General features: G+C 42.6%; 1 protein-coding gene across 2 annotated transcripts in view; it reads left to right on the forward strand.

The window, feature by feature from the left end:
* The window catches only part of SIN3B (SIN3 transcription regulator family member B), a 1,409,802-nt gene that overhangs the window by 322,297 nt on the left and 1,068,110 nt on the right, over window positions 1-19,395 (forward strand). For both annotated transcript variants that reach the window (XM_069649207.1, XM_069649206.1), the window contains one exon: window positions 2,295-2,417. In XM_069649207.1, the coding sequence (XP_069505308.1) occupies window positions 2,295-2,417 (123 nt within the window). The remainder of the gene's footprint in view (window positions 1-2,294; window positions 2,418-19,395) is intronic.

Consider the following 19,395-nt stretch of genomic DNA (forward strand, 5'->3'; position numbering starts at 1 on the left):
CCCGCAAATAAGGATTTTTGTCAGGCAAAACCAAAATGGAATTTTAAATGCTGCTTTTCTATAGTACATTTTACATTATTTTGGTTAAGCAAAATAGATAGCAATTGCTGTCATGGAAATCGAATACAATGAGATATTTTGGTGGCAAAGCACACCAAAGGTCTAGGCCTTCCCTTTGACAAGGGGGACATTTCTTATTTGGCTTTGTCTTCAGCACTGATGAGCCAGTCTCTAAATTAAATTTGGCATGGTTGCACTTAGACATTCACTTTTAAACTGTGAAAATGTTTTCTTAAGCTTCAGTGATTTACATTCAACATGGGCATCCTTTTTATCATGATGGTGTGCAAGATGTGCAATGCAACAGGAGGTATAATTGTGATTGGCTCCTCTGTCGCTCTTTCAGAAAGGTTTTTCTGTTCGTTTATTTTATGCCATTATCTGAGCTGCATTTTCTCCAACAGTGGTAAAAATGCAAAAGTGCGTGCGACTACAATAAACACTGAAGAAGTCTGTGGCCAGTAGCCCATCCTGGACTCATTCAAGGAACCAAAAAGTAGCTAAAAACAAAGTTACAGGGACACAGAGTCCCTACTGTACTTCGCAGAATGTTGTGTGCAGGAGTAATTATCCTGCACTGATGGTCATTGGGGGGGGGGGGGGGGGGGATCTGATCATTGCCTCCAAAACAGAAGAGCATAAAAAGATAGGGGTAGCAAAAATCTTCACCTAATTCAAAAAGTCAGGAAAGGTTCAAAACTATTGCAAAGAGAATGAGTCCTTGATGTGTATTGGAGAGAAAGCAGTAACACGTTAAATGTTTCCTAGCAGTCACCATTGTTCAGTCACTGATCTGAAGCTGATGTGATGGCTCTTCAGTTTTACCTAATCTCTTGGGTCCCTGTTCTGCAGTGCCCTTCATTGCTGACCTTGCTTATCTAGGAACTTCTTCTCTCTGCACTGCTTCTGTAATTAAGAGAATGTGTGCTACTCTGAGATGATTTCTTCGACTGCATCCCTTCTTAGTACCCTAAATCGCCTTTGGGTCCATGATCTTCAGTTGCAGACTTGCCCATCCAAACGGGATCCTCAACTACTATCTGCTGATGTCCGAGCTCCTCTCTTCAGTTTCAAGCAGTTTCAAGATCAGTGTGCCGATGAGTGTTATGATATATAGTTGTCTTCCATGTCTGCTGGCCACCTGGTTTCCTGATAAAATTGAATGTTACTGAGTGAGTGACAGCCTGATGGAATGTTGATCTGAGTTTGTGTGTAAACGTTCTGTGTCAGTTGGGTCGAATCAGAGAGCTGTGAGGGGATGGCCAGTGGGTGGTCTGAAGTATGTCTCTTCCCAAGCCCTGTCTCCCTGTACATAGCTTGCAAGTAACTGGAACCTGTATATAGTGTACATATGTATGAATAAAGCTATTGCTGAAATCCATCGGCAGACTCCACAGGTGCACTGTCTGAGTGGCTGTTTAGGACACCCCGACAAGTAAATCCTCTGTTAAAACAATGAGGAGACTTCATGATCAGGATCTTTTGAGGGATCAGCTCACCCATCCATCTCAAGGTTTTCTTTGAGCCCCTTTTATTTTGTGGAGCCGCATGTCCAGACCTTAACCGTACCTCCATTGGATAATAATGGCCCATTGTCCTTCTATTTGGTCATAGACTAACTGAGTGTTTGGGCATATGGTAGTTTAAGGGGCTTGTGAGCCTCAATAGAATTGTACTTGGCCTTTATGACATTCTTTGAACTTTTGATTATCTTGTGTGGTCACGTCTGTTTCCAAATCACTTTTACTTGCCTGTAATGTCATTATTACTCTGCATAACATTTGATGAATGTGTATTTTTAGATATAGTGTGGCCTTTCCTTTGGTTATCAAAAGTTTTTACCTCCTATACCATCCTTCACCTTCTGAAGAGTTGCCTGGACTACTCAGCCATACTCTTGTATGTACAGCCATGATAACTCAGAGCAAACACCCTGTATGTAAATCATGGTTAATATATCTGGGACCTAAAAATGAGGCGGCAGACACATTTCATAACAGGACTCGTGACAAGAGGACTGACTGGAAAAATATTAATGTGGGGTTTGGGGGGGTGCCAGGGGGAGTGGAAAATGTCAGGAAACTCATTGAATCATTGTAAGACTTTGATCCTAACTAGACGTACACAAGATAACTGGAAATGGCAATACTGGCATACATGTGAAGTAGAACATTAGTTAAAGTTCAAAGATTGTTTATTGACTCCCTCCTAACCAATAAGGTTTTTGTTTTTAGTTCACAGGTAATGGACAGCATGAAATGAGCAGTGCCCAGAAAAATGCTTTTGAAAAGAATTTGGAGCAAAGCAAAAAGCGGTCCAGGTCCTTGTTACTTCGCCCAGTCACTTGTCCAGCTAAGGTATATAATTGAAAAGCAATGGCTTGAACTGTACTCTACCAGCCTCCTACTTGTTACTTGGTGTGTTGGGAATCCTTCTTGCACGTTTTCAATGAAGAGTTAAGACTAGGAACACAAATATACAAATTAACGAATCATATCAATACACAGTCTCCGTTTAAAAAAAATAGGACAGAAATGTGCTAATTAATGCACACCTAAACTTAAAGTAGGTTTAGTAAAGAAAATAAAGGTATTCATAGACAAAATTATGCTTCTCCTCGCTGAGACAGTTTCCCTTTTTCAGCGTGACCTGATTCAGCTTCTCCTTAATTACCAAAACCCTTGCAATTCAGGTAATTTCTCCTCGTGGAATTACCCCAATACCGGAACCCCCCACTACCTCAGAGTGGGGACAGGTCTTTGGTTGATCACCTTAATAGCTGCAATAGAAAACTACTACTTTGACAACCGTTCTCACAGCCAACTGTCCAGGAATAAACTACACTATGATCAGTGCTCCACGAATAAACTACACTATCATCAATGCAATAGTCACGTGCTGTCTCATCTTCTCACTATCATGCCAGAATCTGTATTTTTTGCTTTCAGTTTCTGGGGAAACCTGTGTATGCCACATTTGGAATAACCTCTATATTGGTATTTCTATTTAATATTCTTATCCTCCTATTCCATACAGACAGATATTATTCCCAAATCCTCGAGACTGGAGTGTGTTTACTCTTATACTGCACATCCCACCCGGGAGCTCAGAGGATTTGACGAGTTCCCAGATCCATTTCGGATATAAACATGTCCTAAGGTCAGTCAGGCTAAAAGACAGTCCTGATTGTAAAATGTAATTGGCAATATTCTATAAAGGGAGAGTCTGCTTTGCTGTTTTAAAATAACTGTATGCCTAGTGCAGATATCAAATTTGAAAGGTCTAAAGAAAAATTGTATTGTTAATATAGATTTCCAGAATCTGCCATGTTGGTGGGTTCTAGAAAGCCACCCTGCTTATAGTGAGCAGTGAAAGTACAATTACATCTAACCAAATTCTATCAAGGTAGTTCGCTGAGCTGTAAGCTTAGACCTCAGGAATAGTGGGAGTGGTGAAGTGGTATAATGAGATGCATATTGAGCACTCCAATTAAAAACAATTGGAGGTAGGAGTACAAAAATGCACTATTTGTAAGGCCTGAATATACCCTATGCAATACAACCAACTGGGAAGTATTATTACCACGCTATTATACACTGTGAGGGCATTTTGGAGTAAGACACAGACAACAGATTCAAAGTTAACATTTTTATTAATTTATTGATGAAAAAACTCATATTTCCCTACCAAACCAAAACTAAGGAAAGTCAAAGTCCACAAGTTCAACTTTGGAATCTGTGTCCAAAATCTATACTTGCCCTCACAACTAATCTTATACGAATTGTAGGGATGTCAGCAACCAACAAAATAATGTTCAGCATAAAGTTCAGAGCTCTGCTCGCTGCTTTCCTTCAGCTTCCTTCCCCAAGTGTAAAGTAGCTCTATGAAAGGTTTCAGGATTTCCGTTAGTGCCAAAATGAATCCGAGTGATCCGACCGCGGCTGATTTGGCCACGGTCGGAACGTTCGCATGAGAAAGGTGCGAACTACCAAAAGTTTGCACCTTTCTCATGCGAACACACATACTATGGGGGTTACAGGGGGTGTCCCCCGCAACCCCCGCACACTATACTGTGATGTGAGTCAACCACACAGTATAGTGAGCGGGGTGTTGCGGGGGACACTCCCTCAGCCCCAGTAGTCTTTTCTTAAATGATACTTACCTGCAATGCTACCACCAAAGGTACTAACCTTTGGTGGTAGCATTTTTAGAACTTTTGGTCATTACGACCATTTGTTCGCAGTAAAATCGTCCTAAACTGCCAAAATAATATAGGATTAACCAGTACTCTGGGTTCCCTACCCCAAGTTCTAAAACGCAGTTCAAAGACACAAAATATCCTGAGGCTCCGTCCTCCAGTCAATAAGTAGTTCAAAACTCCCTTCCCCAAGATGTATTCCCAATGTGTTGTTGATATAGATTCCCAATGTTGTGCACCACACTTGCAACCTCTGCATATGGCAAGTCTTTGCGTAACAAAATGTCTGGTTTGAAAATGGAAGTTTGTTTTATTTCACTTTTTGAAGTTCACTTCCATAGTTCCATTCACTTATAAATTTGGTTCGCTGACGTTTTTAAAGTTTTATTCACTGTAATGTTCCATATGCATTGGTTTTTTTGATTCAACACTTTATTTGTAGATTCAATGTATATAAGCTTGCTTGCAATTTTAAAGTTCTTTCCTTTTTGGACTTGGTACACGTTTAAATTATAAAGCTTTGTTTCATTAGAATCTTCATAAATCCTGGTTTTCTTTCAGTGCGCTATTCAAAATATAAAGATAATAAAGATATATTGGTTAGACTTTGGTTTTGGTTTTTCATTGAAAAATGACTTGTTTTAGATTTCGTTCTAGGAGAAAACCTAAGTGGTAGCTATAAAAAAAAACAAAGCAATAGCGTGAGAAATAAGAAAATAACCTTGTCTAATAAGCAAATAGACAAAAAGGCCAGTGCAGTGCCTGTGATTTACCCCTATGCTCCTCTAGACAACCTGATAGGAGATTTGAAAAGCTGCGGAATCTAATCCTATCTCAGCTGTACCTCCGATTCAAACAAATCTCTGTAGAAAAATCTCTAGTACAAAATCCAGTATGTTCGGAAGTGATACATGGTCATTTTCTCAATTTACCTAGCAATCCTCCAATAAATTACAAGGAACCCTTGATGCTACCTATGATTCTAGTGCAGAATAATCAATCTGAACGCACAAGTGTTCGCGCTGCACTGGAATCAAAATTGAATTGCAATCATGCTAACTACACTTATAAACCGAAACATACCTCTTGTAATCCGCCACCTCACCATAGTCTCATCCTCCAGTGTGGAGGTGGTGACTTTCCAATCTATGACCTGAACAGGACGTCTGTCTTAAACATTTTGGAAGAGATTCCCATGCTTCAGGACATAATATCTAGTGAGTTATCACAGATTGCGTTCATCCATCATTATGACACTTCGGTGGTCAGACTGTGGATGACATCTGGAGTTATAAGAAATACTATCTGGCTGGCGCGAGAGGATCTATATAATATGGGATTTCTGTTACTGCATCAGCCAGCCTCTATAATGAGTAATGGCTATCACAGAGAACACATTTTGCGGCCAATTCAGAGCAAACAATGGATTACATCTCATTTAGCGATATTTTGCTCACATACAAATCAGTTTGCCTCTTGAGTTGTGTCACTTTTGAAACTTGCAATTAATCCTAATTAACCCATTTTTTAGAACCTTGCCATCCTCAAGCTAGCCTCCTGGAACACTCGACGCAATGCCCATTTAACTTTGTCCTCTAACTTTACTAAATGATTATGACATAATCATGTTACAAGAGGTGTGGCTAACTTCTCCTCCATTATGGGACAACCATGTAATTTCTTTATTGCCGACGTCTGTTAGGCAAGACCGTATGCAGTACCCTTTGGGTGCACTGCAACAACCCTGACTACAGGTAATATGAAACCCAACCTTTGGTATAAGCTTGTACTACACAGTTTGGTAGCGTGTTGCACAGCCAGGCTTATCTCAAGAGGGGTCAATGTGAGCTGTAGGGGACTTGCACAGAGATTCACAGTGACAAGTATTTAAATAAACATGTCCAGGTTTCTTGAATAAACAATTATTAATGTATTTATTAGTCAGAATACGCCTTCTTCAGAAGGGAGCAATATAAAAGCAACACAATACACTTTAAAAACTATACACTCTAAATCTAATTTCTAAATCAGTAGATACCCTTTTGGGATGGCCCACAGACACAACCTACACCCTCAGATGACTTTAGTAGCTAGGGTGCTGGGGACATTAATATATCAGTGTTGTATTTAGAATCAATTCAGAGAAAGTCAAAGGAAAAGGTTATTGGGACATACAAGAGACCACAAATATTCTAAAGCAGGCACATACTTTCAGATCCCCCAATAAGGGTCATTCAGTGAAAACAGGCTAGGCCAAAGTCATTGGGAAAAGTCTATATGAGCTGAAGCACTTCTTTGTAGATAAGTAGAAAAATCGTCCAGTGGTCGACTCTGCCTTCCAATCCAAAAGCATCGCCTTTTAATCCGTTCTCTCCCATTCATTCCAGCCTAGCTGTCAGTCACCCAGCAGGGTGGCTGTCCTTGCCGGACAGTCAGCTGGCCAATCACTACAGAGTGCATTTGGGTCTCCTAGGAGACTAAGCATAAGGAGTCTCGGGCACCTCCCTCACTTCCTGCCCACCCCAGACACCCTTGTGAATCCCGCCAAAGGCAAATCGAACAAACGGACCAAACATGGTTTGGCGCGCAGAGTAAATCTCAAGAAGGACCTTTCCACAAAGAAATGGTGAAAAAAAGACGACCTGGGCCATTTTGACAAAAATTGCACCCTTGGGTGCTTTTCTGCAGTTGCGAAGGCAGCCCTCGGTAAATGCACATGATGGTCATTAAATGTAAACCACTGCCACCAGCCATTCAGTGAGGAAAGGGTAACATCAAAAATGTCAACTGAGAAGGAAGCTAGACAAATGGAATACTAGGTAACCCCTCCAGCACCCTATTATAAGATAGTGTGTGCTGGGTATAGAAAGTTACATATGCAAGTAAAGTCAATTTCACTTTACTGCTCTGAGAAACAGTAATTTATCCCAGAGAAGGTATTTCAGATTTCCCAAGGTTTAAAGACTTCCCTGTGTCACTGCACTGAAGGTGCTGTGTGACACAATGTAAAAGGTGATGCCTATGGAGTTTGTCAGGCTCCACAACCAAAAGAAACAGTGTACCAAATCATATTAAAATACATGGGAGAGTGGGACAAAAAGGGTCTCACTCTCTCCAGGTTAAAAAAATCAAGTGCTCAAAATCCAGCATAGTTGCGGAGGGTCTCTAAGGTAGAGGGAATTAGCACATTTTTGAGAATTCTCCCTAACAGCGTCCAAAGCAAGCAGAGGTAGGTCGAGGGCAGACCTTTTGGTAGTTATAAAATCTTCTGCAAATATGCTTCAAGCATGGGACTCGCCGAGCCCTTACATCCAATTAGTTAAAATCAAATCTTCCTCTTTTGCTATTGCTTGTGTCAACGTGTACTGTAACTATGCTACAATCAGTGATGATCAATTTATGAAGGACATAGAAGCCACATTAGATCTTATTGCGAATGACTCCTTAACTGACTATACAATTGTCGCAGGTGACTTAAATATTCAGTGCCTTTTGCCACAGAATAGGACCTTGTCAAAATCAGCGCTTCATTGGGCGAGGCTTATGCAAGATCGCATTCTCATAATGACCGATGGCGCAATAGTTGAGCTTAGCTCCTCACACATGGCAGAGTGGGTCTCAAACTTAATTAATAGATTATATATATATTGATCGAAATTTATTTGCTAGAATGGACTACTTTAGAGTTGTCACACAATCTGTTAGCGACCATCATATTTTGACACTTTCGTGCTCTCTCCCATTGATTCAGCAGTTAACAAAGCCGAATCAATATGATTTCCAAGTCTCCCGCTCTAGCAATGGCAATCGATTTAGATGGGCGCCGGGCAAACTTCAGGCTTTGATGCAGAGAGTGAGATATCCTTCAAATGCACTCCTCCCAGATCTTGTATATGCAGAAGGGGAATATTTGGCAGCTATGCAGATTTTCAAGACACATGGCCAAAGGCAGAGAAAATCCATAATGCCACATACTCCTACATGTGACGCTGACTTGCAGAGGACGAAATCTAGGCTAAGAGCTAATATTCGAGCCCTCAAAAATGTACCAACTGAGATGAAAATGTGCAAAACTTGCAGACTTAAAAATCAATATAACTAGATAAAAGTGAGAAAAGCTCATCTACTTATCAATGATGCACAACCTATGTTACGCTTCCTAGTATCTAAAAGCTCTGCCTTGATATATGGGGCCTCATGAAAAAGGTGACATCTACAACCCAGACCTTAGCGCATATAAACGCAGTGCCAGAATCAACTTGGATTCAGTACTATAGCTCCCTTTATGCTGCTAGTCCATGGACCAACTATTCCTCACCCATGCTTGCTAATCAAGAGGTACATTTTTAGATATCTGAAGAGGATATATTTTTATTCATCTCCAAATTATCCACTTTCGCAAGCTCCGGGACCTGATGGTTTATCAAACAGTATGTTTAAGGCCCACCTGCAAGCATGGGCGAGGATTTTGCATGTCATTTCTTTTCAAAACCTCAATGCTGGTCTCATTCCTCCGGACTGGCAGAAATCTAATATTGTGCCAATTTAAAAGAAAGGTGATTGCACCCAAACCACAAACTATAGACCAGTGGCGCTATTGGATGCACCGGGATAACTATTTGCTCGGTGTGTACTTAGAATTTAACAGCTGGGCTGAGCAAAACAATATTCATGACCCTCATCAATCTGGTTTCATACCCGGTCTGGGGACTGCGATCAATTTACATATACTACACATTAAACATCAAGATGGGCAGAAACCGCTCCTGTATGCAGCATTTATAGACTTTCAAACTGTGTTTGATTCTGTGTCAAGAGAGCTTCTATACTGCAAACTGGTTAAGGCTGGATGCCCTCAATATCTTTATTACTGCATTCAAACACCACAATTCAAATAAGATTAACGCTTGATGGCAAATTGTCAACTCCAATTAAAACTAGTAGTAGAGGTTTGAAGCAAGGTTGCCTCTTGGCATAGTCATTATTTAACTTTTTTATGTCAGATGTCAGTGAAGGTTTCCTGCAGGTCATCCCGGATCCACCTTGTATGGCACAGCACGCAAACCTGTGGCTTTTCTACGCCAGTGATTTGATTCTGTTGGTGATAAAGCCACAGGATTTGCAAGCCCTGCTTGATAAACTACATAAGTATGTTCGATTGAATAAATTGATCATTAACCATTCAAAATCCAAGGTTATTTTTGCTACTACACAAAAAAAAGAAATAGATTAAAATTGACTATAAAGGGAGAACTTTTGGAATTAGTCCGCCAGTATAAATACCTCGAATTGATTTTCATTGACCAACTTTCAGAAGCCCCATATTATTGTGATCTGGTAAAAAAAAATTAAAATGGCAGCAGCTCAAGCAATGCTAATAAATCAGAGATACGGCAAGTTCTCCTTAACTCCAGCTCTGACATTTTATATTCAGAAAGCAGCTCCTTCTACCATATATGGTGCAGAAACCCAGAACTGGCATGGACCGGTGTTCTGGACCACCATTGAAGGCTCCTTTTGGAAGAAATTGCTGAGATTACCAAACTGTGTTTCCATGTGCATCTTAAGGTCCAAGATAGGCCTGGTATCCCTATATACAATGTATATGTGTAAGCTATGTGCTCTCTATAGGAAGTAAATAATGAACACCAAAAAGGGTACACTGCTTGATGCATTATCCAAATACAAAGACACAACTGATCATAAACACATGAGTACATGGCGATCTCAAGTGCAAGACTTTTTGCTCGTAGCTGATGTGAATCATAACATCTTGATCCATAACCCCATTAAGCCCAAAAAAAATGTGGGGATGGGACTGGATTAATGCACGAACAGAGGGCCTGACGAAAAAACATTTAAAGGTATACACATCACTTAGACGCCTGAATCGTATGTCAACCAATTTCCTTCTGCACGGCATTGCGATTTATTTTTCCGATTCAGGTTAAACATCTGGCACTCGAAAGAAGTCTTGGCTAACTGGAACATAATTGAGACTAGTGGTAACATCTGCCGCTTTTGTAAAAACTTTGCTGAATCCGAGTCTCTGATGCACTTGAGTACTAATTGCTCTCAATTGGTGGCGTTAAAAGTATTTTGCACATTTTATTTCTGGTTTTCGATTGGTAACATTTGAAAAAGGTTTTGGAAAACTATCTATAATGCTCAGACAACATCAATGAGATTAGCGATTGTAACATTTTTGTTGGTTCTAAAGCTGGATGAAGCAGAGGATGTACAGCACTAGATCTTGTCAATGTGATGAAACTAAACAATGATGACAAGGATGATGAAACAATTTAATATAATTCCATTGATTGGTATTATACTATACTAATGTTGGATTAATTTCATATTGATTAATTTATAATACGTTGATGTGCAATTTGAATTTTTAGTCTTGCTTTAATAATGTTGCTATTTATGAGATTAATTGATTTAATGATTTTATGTATTATATTTTGTTTTGTAATCCTTCACAAATGTATTTTGTGTTTGTATTATATAGAAAAGTTGTTTCAACAACTGAATCAATAAAAATAAAAAAGAGGTTTTCATGTATGGCACTCTGTCAACTTCTATTCGCTCCAGTGTAATATGCCTTTGTAGTTTGCTTTTAATTGCGCCCACCTTTTGGAGACTTTCGACCACGTGCTTTCATTTCCACATGACCACTCTGTAATAATCTGTAATAAAGTATTCTCACTTGTTTAAGGATTAATAAGTTCTGTTTGCTGGTTTACAAGGATTCGGATAGGAGACCTTCGACACCGTGTCTCATTCACATGACCACTCCGATTTTAAAATAACCTTGCGTGTAACTTCAAACACTGGCACACCACATTTCTGTTTGCTTAGATACTCACCGGTAGCTTCGATGCGAGTTCCTGCAGCGCAGATCTCCTGGCCTTCTGGGTGTTGCCTCAGGGCTCCACCTCCTGCCCCTCAAGCACTCCTGGGTCAGCTTCTGCCCCCAAGAGAGAGCGCTCTTTGAGCAATAGAAAACAGGGCAGCCTTCCCGCATGACTCCCTTTTCCAGTCTCCTTCGGTTCCACAGAGCCCCAGCTCCCGGGCCGCTCTTTCCTGAACCATAGGTGTGCTCCACACAAACAGCTCCCCGTTGTTCCTCCTGACCTCTCCTCTTGCTTCTGTCACTGCTTCCTTTCTCTCTCATTTGATTTGGTTTTTTTATACACCAACAGCCACTTAACAGGCTGCAGGTGCAAGTTTTAAATTAGCCTGCCTGACTCCCATTAAGGGGACATGCCTGACCTCTACTATACTTATCAGACCTCTTTGTCCCAGTACCAGTGTGGAAAAGCAACGTTTTCATTATTTCCGGTTGCCACTTCATTACTCCCGGTTGCCTCTTCCTTGTCTCAGTACTTTTACGAGTTATATATGAGTAATTCAGGAGAGATCATTTATATTACCCCTTTAAGACTGGGGAATGGTTGGTCATTAGTAGAAAAAGGGCACCCCACGTCTTTCTCAAGGGCACCCCACGTCTCTCTCAAGGGCACCCCATGTCTCAAGGGCACCCCACGTCTCTTCCCAAGGGTATCCGACTACCCACAGACCCTCCACCCAGGTGATCCTCCTTTGCTTGTCCACCCCCAGGTTCGGGATCCAAGAACGATGGCCTTTCCCTGTCCACCTGTGAAGAGGATAAATGGGGAATAGGAGTGAGAACACCCTCTGGTTTCTCACAACACATATATATACATTTACCATGGCGGTTCTTACTAGAGAGCACCAATACTCTACTTTTAGAACAGTCAACATAATTAATTTAAGAACATAAGCAAACTGTCTAATAATAAAGTAAAACAAGTCAGAGGTTCAGATACAAATATATTAAAGCATTGGAAACAGTCAAGGAAACACTACTACCTTGCCATATAAATTAAAGCCCCTAGCACTTCAAAATCCTTCCTTGGTAAAGTGAGTAGGCCCAGTGCCCTTAAGAGTCACAAGTACACATTTGCAGGGAGTCATTAGCCCTTGTAAGTGGAGAAACCTGTTTTGGCAAAGCCAGCCGGTAGGTAAAATGTTCCAAGGATGCAGAAACAAAGGTAAGAACCAAAGATTAGAGGTACTCTCCCATCCCATCACACTATGGGAAGCCCAGGGGGCAATTCCTTGCACAGATCTTCACCAATCACAACGAGGCAAGGCAGAGATATGATCAGGGATTTTCCCCCATATATCCTGTGATGGAAGGGTGGTGAAAACTGCTATACAGTGTGGTCCCCCTTATTCTTCACCTAGGAACCACCCCAAGGTTCCTAGATTTGCTGGGCCCACTTCTCATGGAGTACATGAGTGGCAGATAAAGTGGTCCCTTTTGGCAACTGGGTTGCATCCAGCTAAGTGGCGGTTCTGAACTCTTGTGAGACTGTTGCTAATGCTGGACATCTGAATGACCCAGGCACACCCGAAAGGTAGACCACCGGTAGTCCCACGACCACTAAATACCCATAGGAAACTAAAGTGTGCGGCAGTGACATTTACCACACTCGTGGTGGCAGGTGACTTGGCGAGCACAAAGAAACCGCTCCTGGAAGACCCTACTTTGAGAAGTAACTGCAGGAGAATTGTTCTTATCCCACAAGCTGAAGTCTTGCAGAGTTCCAACGTGAAACTCAAACTGCAACTGGTGCACAGCAGAGGCACTGGATGGAGCTAGTCAGCGCACGGGACTGCCATAGGAACTCCGAAGACAGGATTCACGTGCCAAGGTCTGGACTGGTTGGTCCCACCAGCCCATGGTTTGAAGCACCAACAAGGTTCTTCAGAAGATTGGTTTACAGGAACAGAGCTTCACCGGGACTGAAGCAATTCAGGAAGTCTTCACTGGCCATCCGCAACCCTTATTAGTCTTGGCTCCAACGACTATTTGAAGAGTGGCTGCAGCAGTCCTCCTTTTATCCTAGATTTCAGCCAGGGTCCTCCCAACCCTCCAGTGGGAAGGATCTGCACCATTCAAACTGGCAATGGCTCACCAGTCGTGGACAGCTTTTCCCCACATTTACCCAGCAACAGACATCTCCCTGGCCAGTGTGTGGGTTGTGAACAGACAGTCCAAGCCCCCACATTCAGCCAGATGCATGGTACTGCTCGGCTTGGTGACCTGAGAAAGCGGGAAGGTCAAAGGACAAAATGGTCAAGGGGCAGGGCGAAAAGCATGTAGCATGGTCATTTCAACCATATGGTACTCAAAATGCCATTCATGTGGTAAAATGCAAAAGTGCATGTGTGACAAACTAAAAACACAGTTGAAAAATATCTTTTGCCACCATGCCTGCCTTGACACATCATGAAATTAACAAACATTTTACTAAAAGAAAAAGAAGGGATACAAAGTAGCCCTAAAGCATTTCACGTTAGGGTGACGTGTACATCCTAAAAATCAAGAAATTTCATAAAGGCAGATTGGATCCCACTCTACACGTGTGTTAGGCAGAAACCTGTGCAGTTCCCTTAGGGGCCACTGAAAAAGGCTTAGGACTACAGGTGTTGGCAGTCAACCCAATTGGTAGCAGTCTGTACCACCCAGATTTACCTGGTAGCTGTGGCTGAGCAGCCAGACTTCTCTCAAGAAGAGTTAGACAGTATATAGAGTATACAAGATAGGTACCAAAATACAGTAGCACAAGCAAACACTGACCAGAGCTTTGGTATCAAAGTATATAATTATTTATTTAAAGACACACTTATAGGAACACTCCAGCACTATTATTGTAAGCAAGTTCAAAACAGGCACCATTAATATATGTACATCCCTTATTCCTTATTAGACAAGTCTTAGTTAACACCACTTATTTTCAGACAGAGGTGAGCGCTTAACTGAAGATGGCACTCCAATAAGTTATCAAAAAAAGGGAGGGAAAAGGCAGAAATTAGAAAAGCACACAACACTAATACTTTAGAAGCACCCAGCAAGACAGGAAAGTCAAAGTCTACTTGTGAGCAAAACGTTTAGAGGCCAGGCTCCCTCTTAGAGAGAGCAGAGCACCAATACGCCCAAGATCACACAGTTTAAGAGGCTTGAAAAAGTCTTGCAGAGTGTTCAAAAATTAGTTCAGCTCAGAAAAGTTCAGTTAGCCAGCCTAGGGTCAGCCCAGGTAGTAAGTGGAGGATTTAATAGACACCCCGTACAGACCGTTGCAAGGGAGGCTAGGCGGACACAGTACCTTTAAAATGGCAGTTGTTCCTGGCAGCGGGTGCAAGTCGCGGCGTCGTCCAGAGGAAGAGAAGATCTCGACATTGAGGAAAGCTGAAGGTTGTTGCACTGCCAGGGAAGAAACCAGCCGTGGAGTTCTCCGGTTAAAAGGTACTACCCTTTTATTCGCGGTAGTGGTAAATCGTGGTATCCCGGTTGCCGGGGTGCTTGGCACAGGCAAGGCGGCCACGAGATGATCCGGGAAGGCGAAAAGGCGGGCAAGCTGGTTATCCCCACCAGTAAAAGGAAGAAGACTCTTCGGAATGAAGATCTCCTCGGTCGTCTGGAAAAGTGGTGACAGTTCAGCAGGGCTCCACCGGTGGTGTCGTCGTTGCAGGTCGGCTCAGCTTCTCCCTCTTCGGATTCTTTGGTCCTGTGGCGACTTCTGAAGTTCCAGTCCCCAAAGCCCTGCTTTTATGCAGAAAACCCCCATTCATCAGTCCTAGCTGTCACTCAAACATGCTAAGTGGTGAGCCGGGCGGCTCACCACTGGGCCAATCATACAAGAGTGCGACTTGAGTTGCCGAGGCAACTCAGTCCAGGGTGCCTAAACCCCCCTCCGACACATCCTGTAGACCCAGACAGAGTGGCACCACTTTTGGAGGCTTCTGTGGAGAAGCCCACCAAAAAGTGGAACAAAGGGCTCGACTTGGGCTGGAGTTACAGAGGCGAACACAAACGCCATTTTAAAAAGAGTTCTGGCAAAAAGACCCAACCAGGGAATAAATATTAAATAAATAACCTGGCGGTATCTTTAACATTGCACCAAAAGTGGTGCGTTTAAAATGAATGGGAAAATCCCATAGGAAATATTCCGGTGGAATATTTTGCGTGGTAACCACTGCCACCAGCCAGAAACTCGACGAGGGGGGACTTCACAGTGCCCCCTTGAAAAACAGACCCAGGGGCAATCTAATTACCCCCACCAGTACTTCCACAATATGATGGTTTGTACTGGTTCTGTTCCCAATTTAAGACTAGTAAAGTCAATGGTGACTTTACATGCCCTGGGAGACAGTAGTCAGTCCCAGGGTATGGAGTCTATGTTTGGGGGTCTCTATGACACCCCTGTGTTACTGCGCTGTGGGTGCTGTGTAACACACTTACCTAAAACCACATGAAACCCTATGGAGTAAAAGACCCCATAGCCCATTAAACACATTACAAAGTCAAAGGATATCTCAAATCATGTCTAAGAGTGGGAGAAAAAAAAGTCTCACTCTTAGCAGGAGAAAAAAATAATCCCCAAAAAGCCAGCAAAGCTGCTAGGGGACTCACTAGCCTTAACAGAGAATTCTCCCTAACAACGTGACCTTAGGAACTGACCAGTACAGCAAAAATAGATGTGCTAAAAAAGGAAAGTAAAGCAGAAAGGTGCTAACTTCTAAGGTTAGGACAGGAAGCACAGTAGCAAAATGTTGGGGCCTCCACTGATGTCAGTGGAGGGAAAGCTGCACAATGAAACTATACTATGATCTGTGATGGATTTTTTGGCGGTTCGGTTGCCATTGTTGGTAGTAGTGTGGCAGTTCACTTTACCCAATACTTTTGACAAGTCTGTCGAAGGTGACTTTGCTTTAGTTTCAGGTGACTCCTCACCAGTGCCGTGAGTAACTCATGTCCCTTCCCAAGTAATTGGCATTGGGACCATTTCTCTCTTTTGTGTTCAGCGGGATGTAGACTGACTCACAGCTAGGCAGCAGTGTTTCTGCTAGATTTCCCTGCTTCATCCAGTGGTTGACATTGCTGGGCAGTCAACGAACTCTTAAGAAATAAATGAGTTGTAAAGAAACCAACCGAAATACTTAGTAGCCAACATCTGCAAGCTCTATGGCAAAACTTACCATACAGCCAACTTCTGAGGATAAGACGTAATTATACCTATAAGGATGACTTGACTCTTCATGCTAATGACTTAATATCCAGACTGGAGAACAGGAGTTGTCAGTTTAAACTATTAAATTCAGCAAAATGTGCCGCCATTACGGCATGCAAGATTTTGCTTTAGAATCGGCAAAAATTCTCCAGTGCTGATAGATTGGCATGCATTACATTTTTTTCACCTGACACGGCCAGGCTCAGGAGTTTGATATTTAAAAACACTGGCATTATGTATGCAGCACAGGCTGTTTCTAAACCACCTTTGTTGGCCTTGAAGCAGGCATGCAACACCAAGGACCAGTTGGTACATTCCCGACTAACACCATACCCAGGGAGAACGAATACTTTGAATGTTCGCTGGAATCTGTAAAATCAACCGGTCATGGGACATTTTCCATGCGGGTCCTGTGCTACATGTGAAACATGCTTGACAAGTGAAGTATTTTGTTTCAAACATGTGACCTGGACACTAAAATCATATACAAATTGTAACACTGCCTATATCATCAAATGCCCCTGTCCGAAAATCTATGTAGGCATGACAGATAGGTTAGTGTGTACGAGAATTGGAGAAAACTGATCCTGAATTAGAACGGGGGCAATAGCTCCATTAGTCCAGCATTACCAGGCCTTGAACCACACTGAGCACGATCTACAGTGGATGGCCATTGACAAGGTTTTCCCTGATGCCCAGTGCTTCAGTACATCCAATAGGCTGTTCAAACGAGAGCAAAAATACATTTTCCGGCTTAAATCTCATGTAGATCTGCTCAACAATGAGATTGCGTGAAGTGTGCTTATGTCAGCCATAAACTTATATTGGTCAATCCAACACACTACGTTCTCTGAATGTCTCAAGTCGATCCAATGGGGGCCGCCAGGCTTGGCCCGGCCCGTGCATCCATGTCAGAAAAGGCCTTTACATGGAGAGTTGGTGGTTCACCTGAGGATGCCTCTGGAGGGTTTGAGGGCCAGGGGGTCCCCACCCTCTTTTACCTTTCTTGATAGCATTTTTGGCTTTTTTGAAGGTTGGCCTATGCATGCAGAGGGTACCCCCCAGTCATTTCTGTCCTCGTGTAAGGCCTTCTATACGCCAATTTACACGGGCGTGTTTTAAACAATACTATTCCATGCTTGGCAACGGCTGTTCTTTCATTCTTAGCAGGAGATGGCCACTGCGTTTTTTCTTTTTCATTGACATTAGCTTATCTTAGTTTGACTATGCACATTCTTAGGTTACAATAGTACTGCTATGTGTTGCATGGTCTAAAATGGCAGCTCTAGTTTCTCTTCAATGGGTTTAGAGTTATGTGACCCTTTCGAGTCGTGTGTCCTGCACATACCAGATGGCCAGCTGGTGGGTGTACACACTTTGCTGACCTGCCGCAGTTTACAGAATTCCCAGTATTTATAAACGACGTAAGGAGAGACTGGGAGGAGTTACCGTATGTGTGCGGTTTTGCGCCTGCAGAAGTCCTCTACTTCAATGCCAATCCAGACACGCTCTCCCAGCGATGCCGGGTTTCTAACTTGTCTCTACGCTTCCCACTTTTCCACAGTCAGAATAAATTGGCTCTGCCATAGGATCGGCCCTGTGGGGGTTACCAGATCGGATTGGAGGTAAAGTGTAGAATTGAGGTAAAATATTGATGTCTTTACTGGCTGCACTTGTAGCCCAAATGGGATGTTCCCCATACCTTTGTTGACATCTCGTTCCGGCCAGCTGCGAGCATGTCCATGTTCAAATTGTGAAGATTTCCTTTTTATGTCTGGTTAACTGGTTAACTGCATTCAGACTCCCCATGGTTTGAACTTGGGTACCAAGTCTTGTTCGAGCAGCATTGGTACATACCTTTTGAGGAAAAGAGAAGTCATTTTAAGAATACTTTAACAAATAAAGTATAATTTGTTTAGATTGTGATTTATCATTGGTTGCCATATTGTGAATGTCTGTTTCAATCCTTGTGTATGCATTTTGTATCTCCAACAGGAGTTGAACTCCCGCCTAAGTGTGTTTTTATCCCCTCTTTCTTTCCCCGAGGAAGGCTCAGCCATTGGAAACATGTTTGGTCATTCACGTCGAAACTAGAGTTGGAATTCGATTTTTATTTTGTAACACACATTTCGTTTTGTTTTTAGATTATGGGTTAAATTAGATGTTGCATTTTACACACCTTTTTTTGTTGTTGCTGGGTCTTAGGGAGAATGCTCTGAAATGTTCTAATTCCCTCTACCTTAGAGACCCCCAGCAACTTTGCGGGATTTTTAGGACTTGATTTCTTTAAACCCGGAGGTAGTGAGTTTTTCCCACTCGTGCATTTTAATGTGATTTCTGAGCTTTGTGTTTATTTTGGTTATGGAGCCTGACAAACTCCATAGGCATCATCTGTTACATTGTGTCATACAGCACCTGTAGTGCAGTGGCACAGGGGAAGTCTTAAAAACCTTCTCTGGGATAAACTATTGTTTCCCAGAGCAGTAAAGTGAAATTGACTTTACTTGCATTTGTAACCTTCTGAACCCAGCACACGCTATCTTACAATAGGGTGCTGGAGGGGTTATCTAGTATCCCCTTTGTCTAGCTTCTCATGTAACAATTTTATGTTACCCTTTCCTCACTGAATGGCTGGTGGCAGTGGTTTCGTTGCAATTACTGTGGTGTGCATTTACCGCGGGCTGCGTTCGAAGCTGCAGTAAAGCACCCAACGGTGCCATTTTTGTCAACATGGCCCCGGTCTTCTTTTTTAGCCATTTCTTTGTGGAAAGGTCCTTCTTGAGATTTACTCTGCATGCCAAACCAGGTTTGGTCTCATTATTCGCTTTGCCTTTGGCGGGCTTCAGGACTGAAGGCCGCCTCTGGCTCCAGGGTGTCTGGGGTGGGCAGGAAGTGAGGGAGGTGCCCGAAACACCCTGTGCTTAGACTCCCAGGAGACCCAAATGCACTTTGTAGTGATTGGCCGGCTGACTGTCCGGCAAGGACAGCCACCCTGCTGGGTAACTGACAGCTAGGGTGGAATGAATGGGAGAG

Source organism: Ambystoma mexicanum, chromosome 1p, assembly GCF_040938575.1.
Source record: "Ambystoma mexicanum isolate Mex_15411 chromosome 1p, UKY_AmexF1_1, whole genome shotgun sequence".
Lineage (NCBI taxonomy): Eukaryota > Metazoa > Chordata > Amphibia > Caudata > Ambystomatidae > Ambystoma > Ambystoma mexicanum.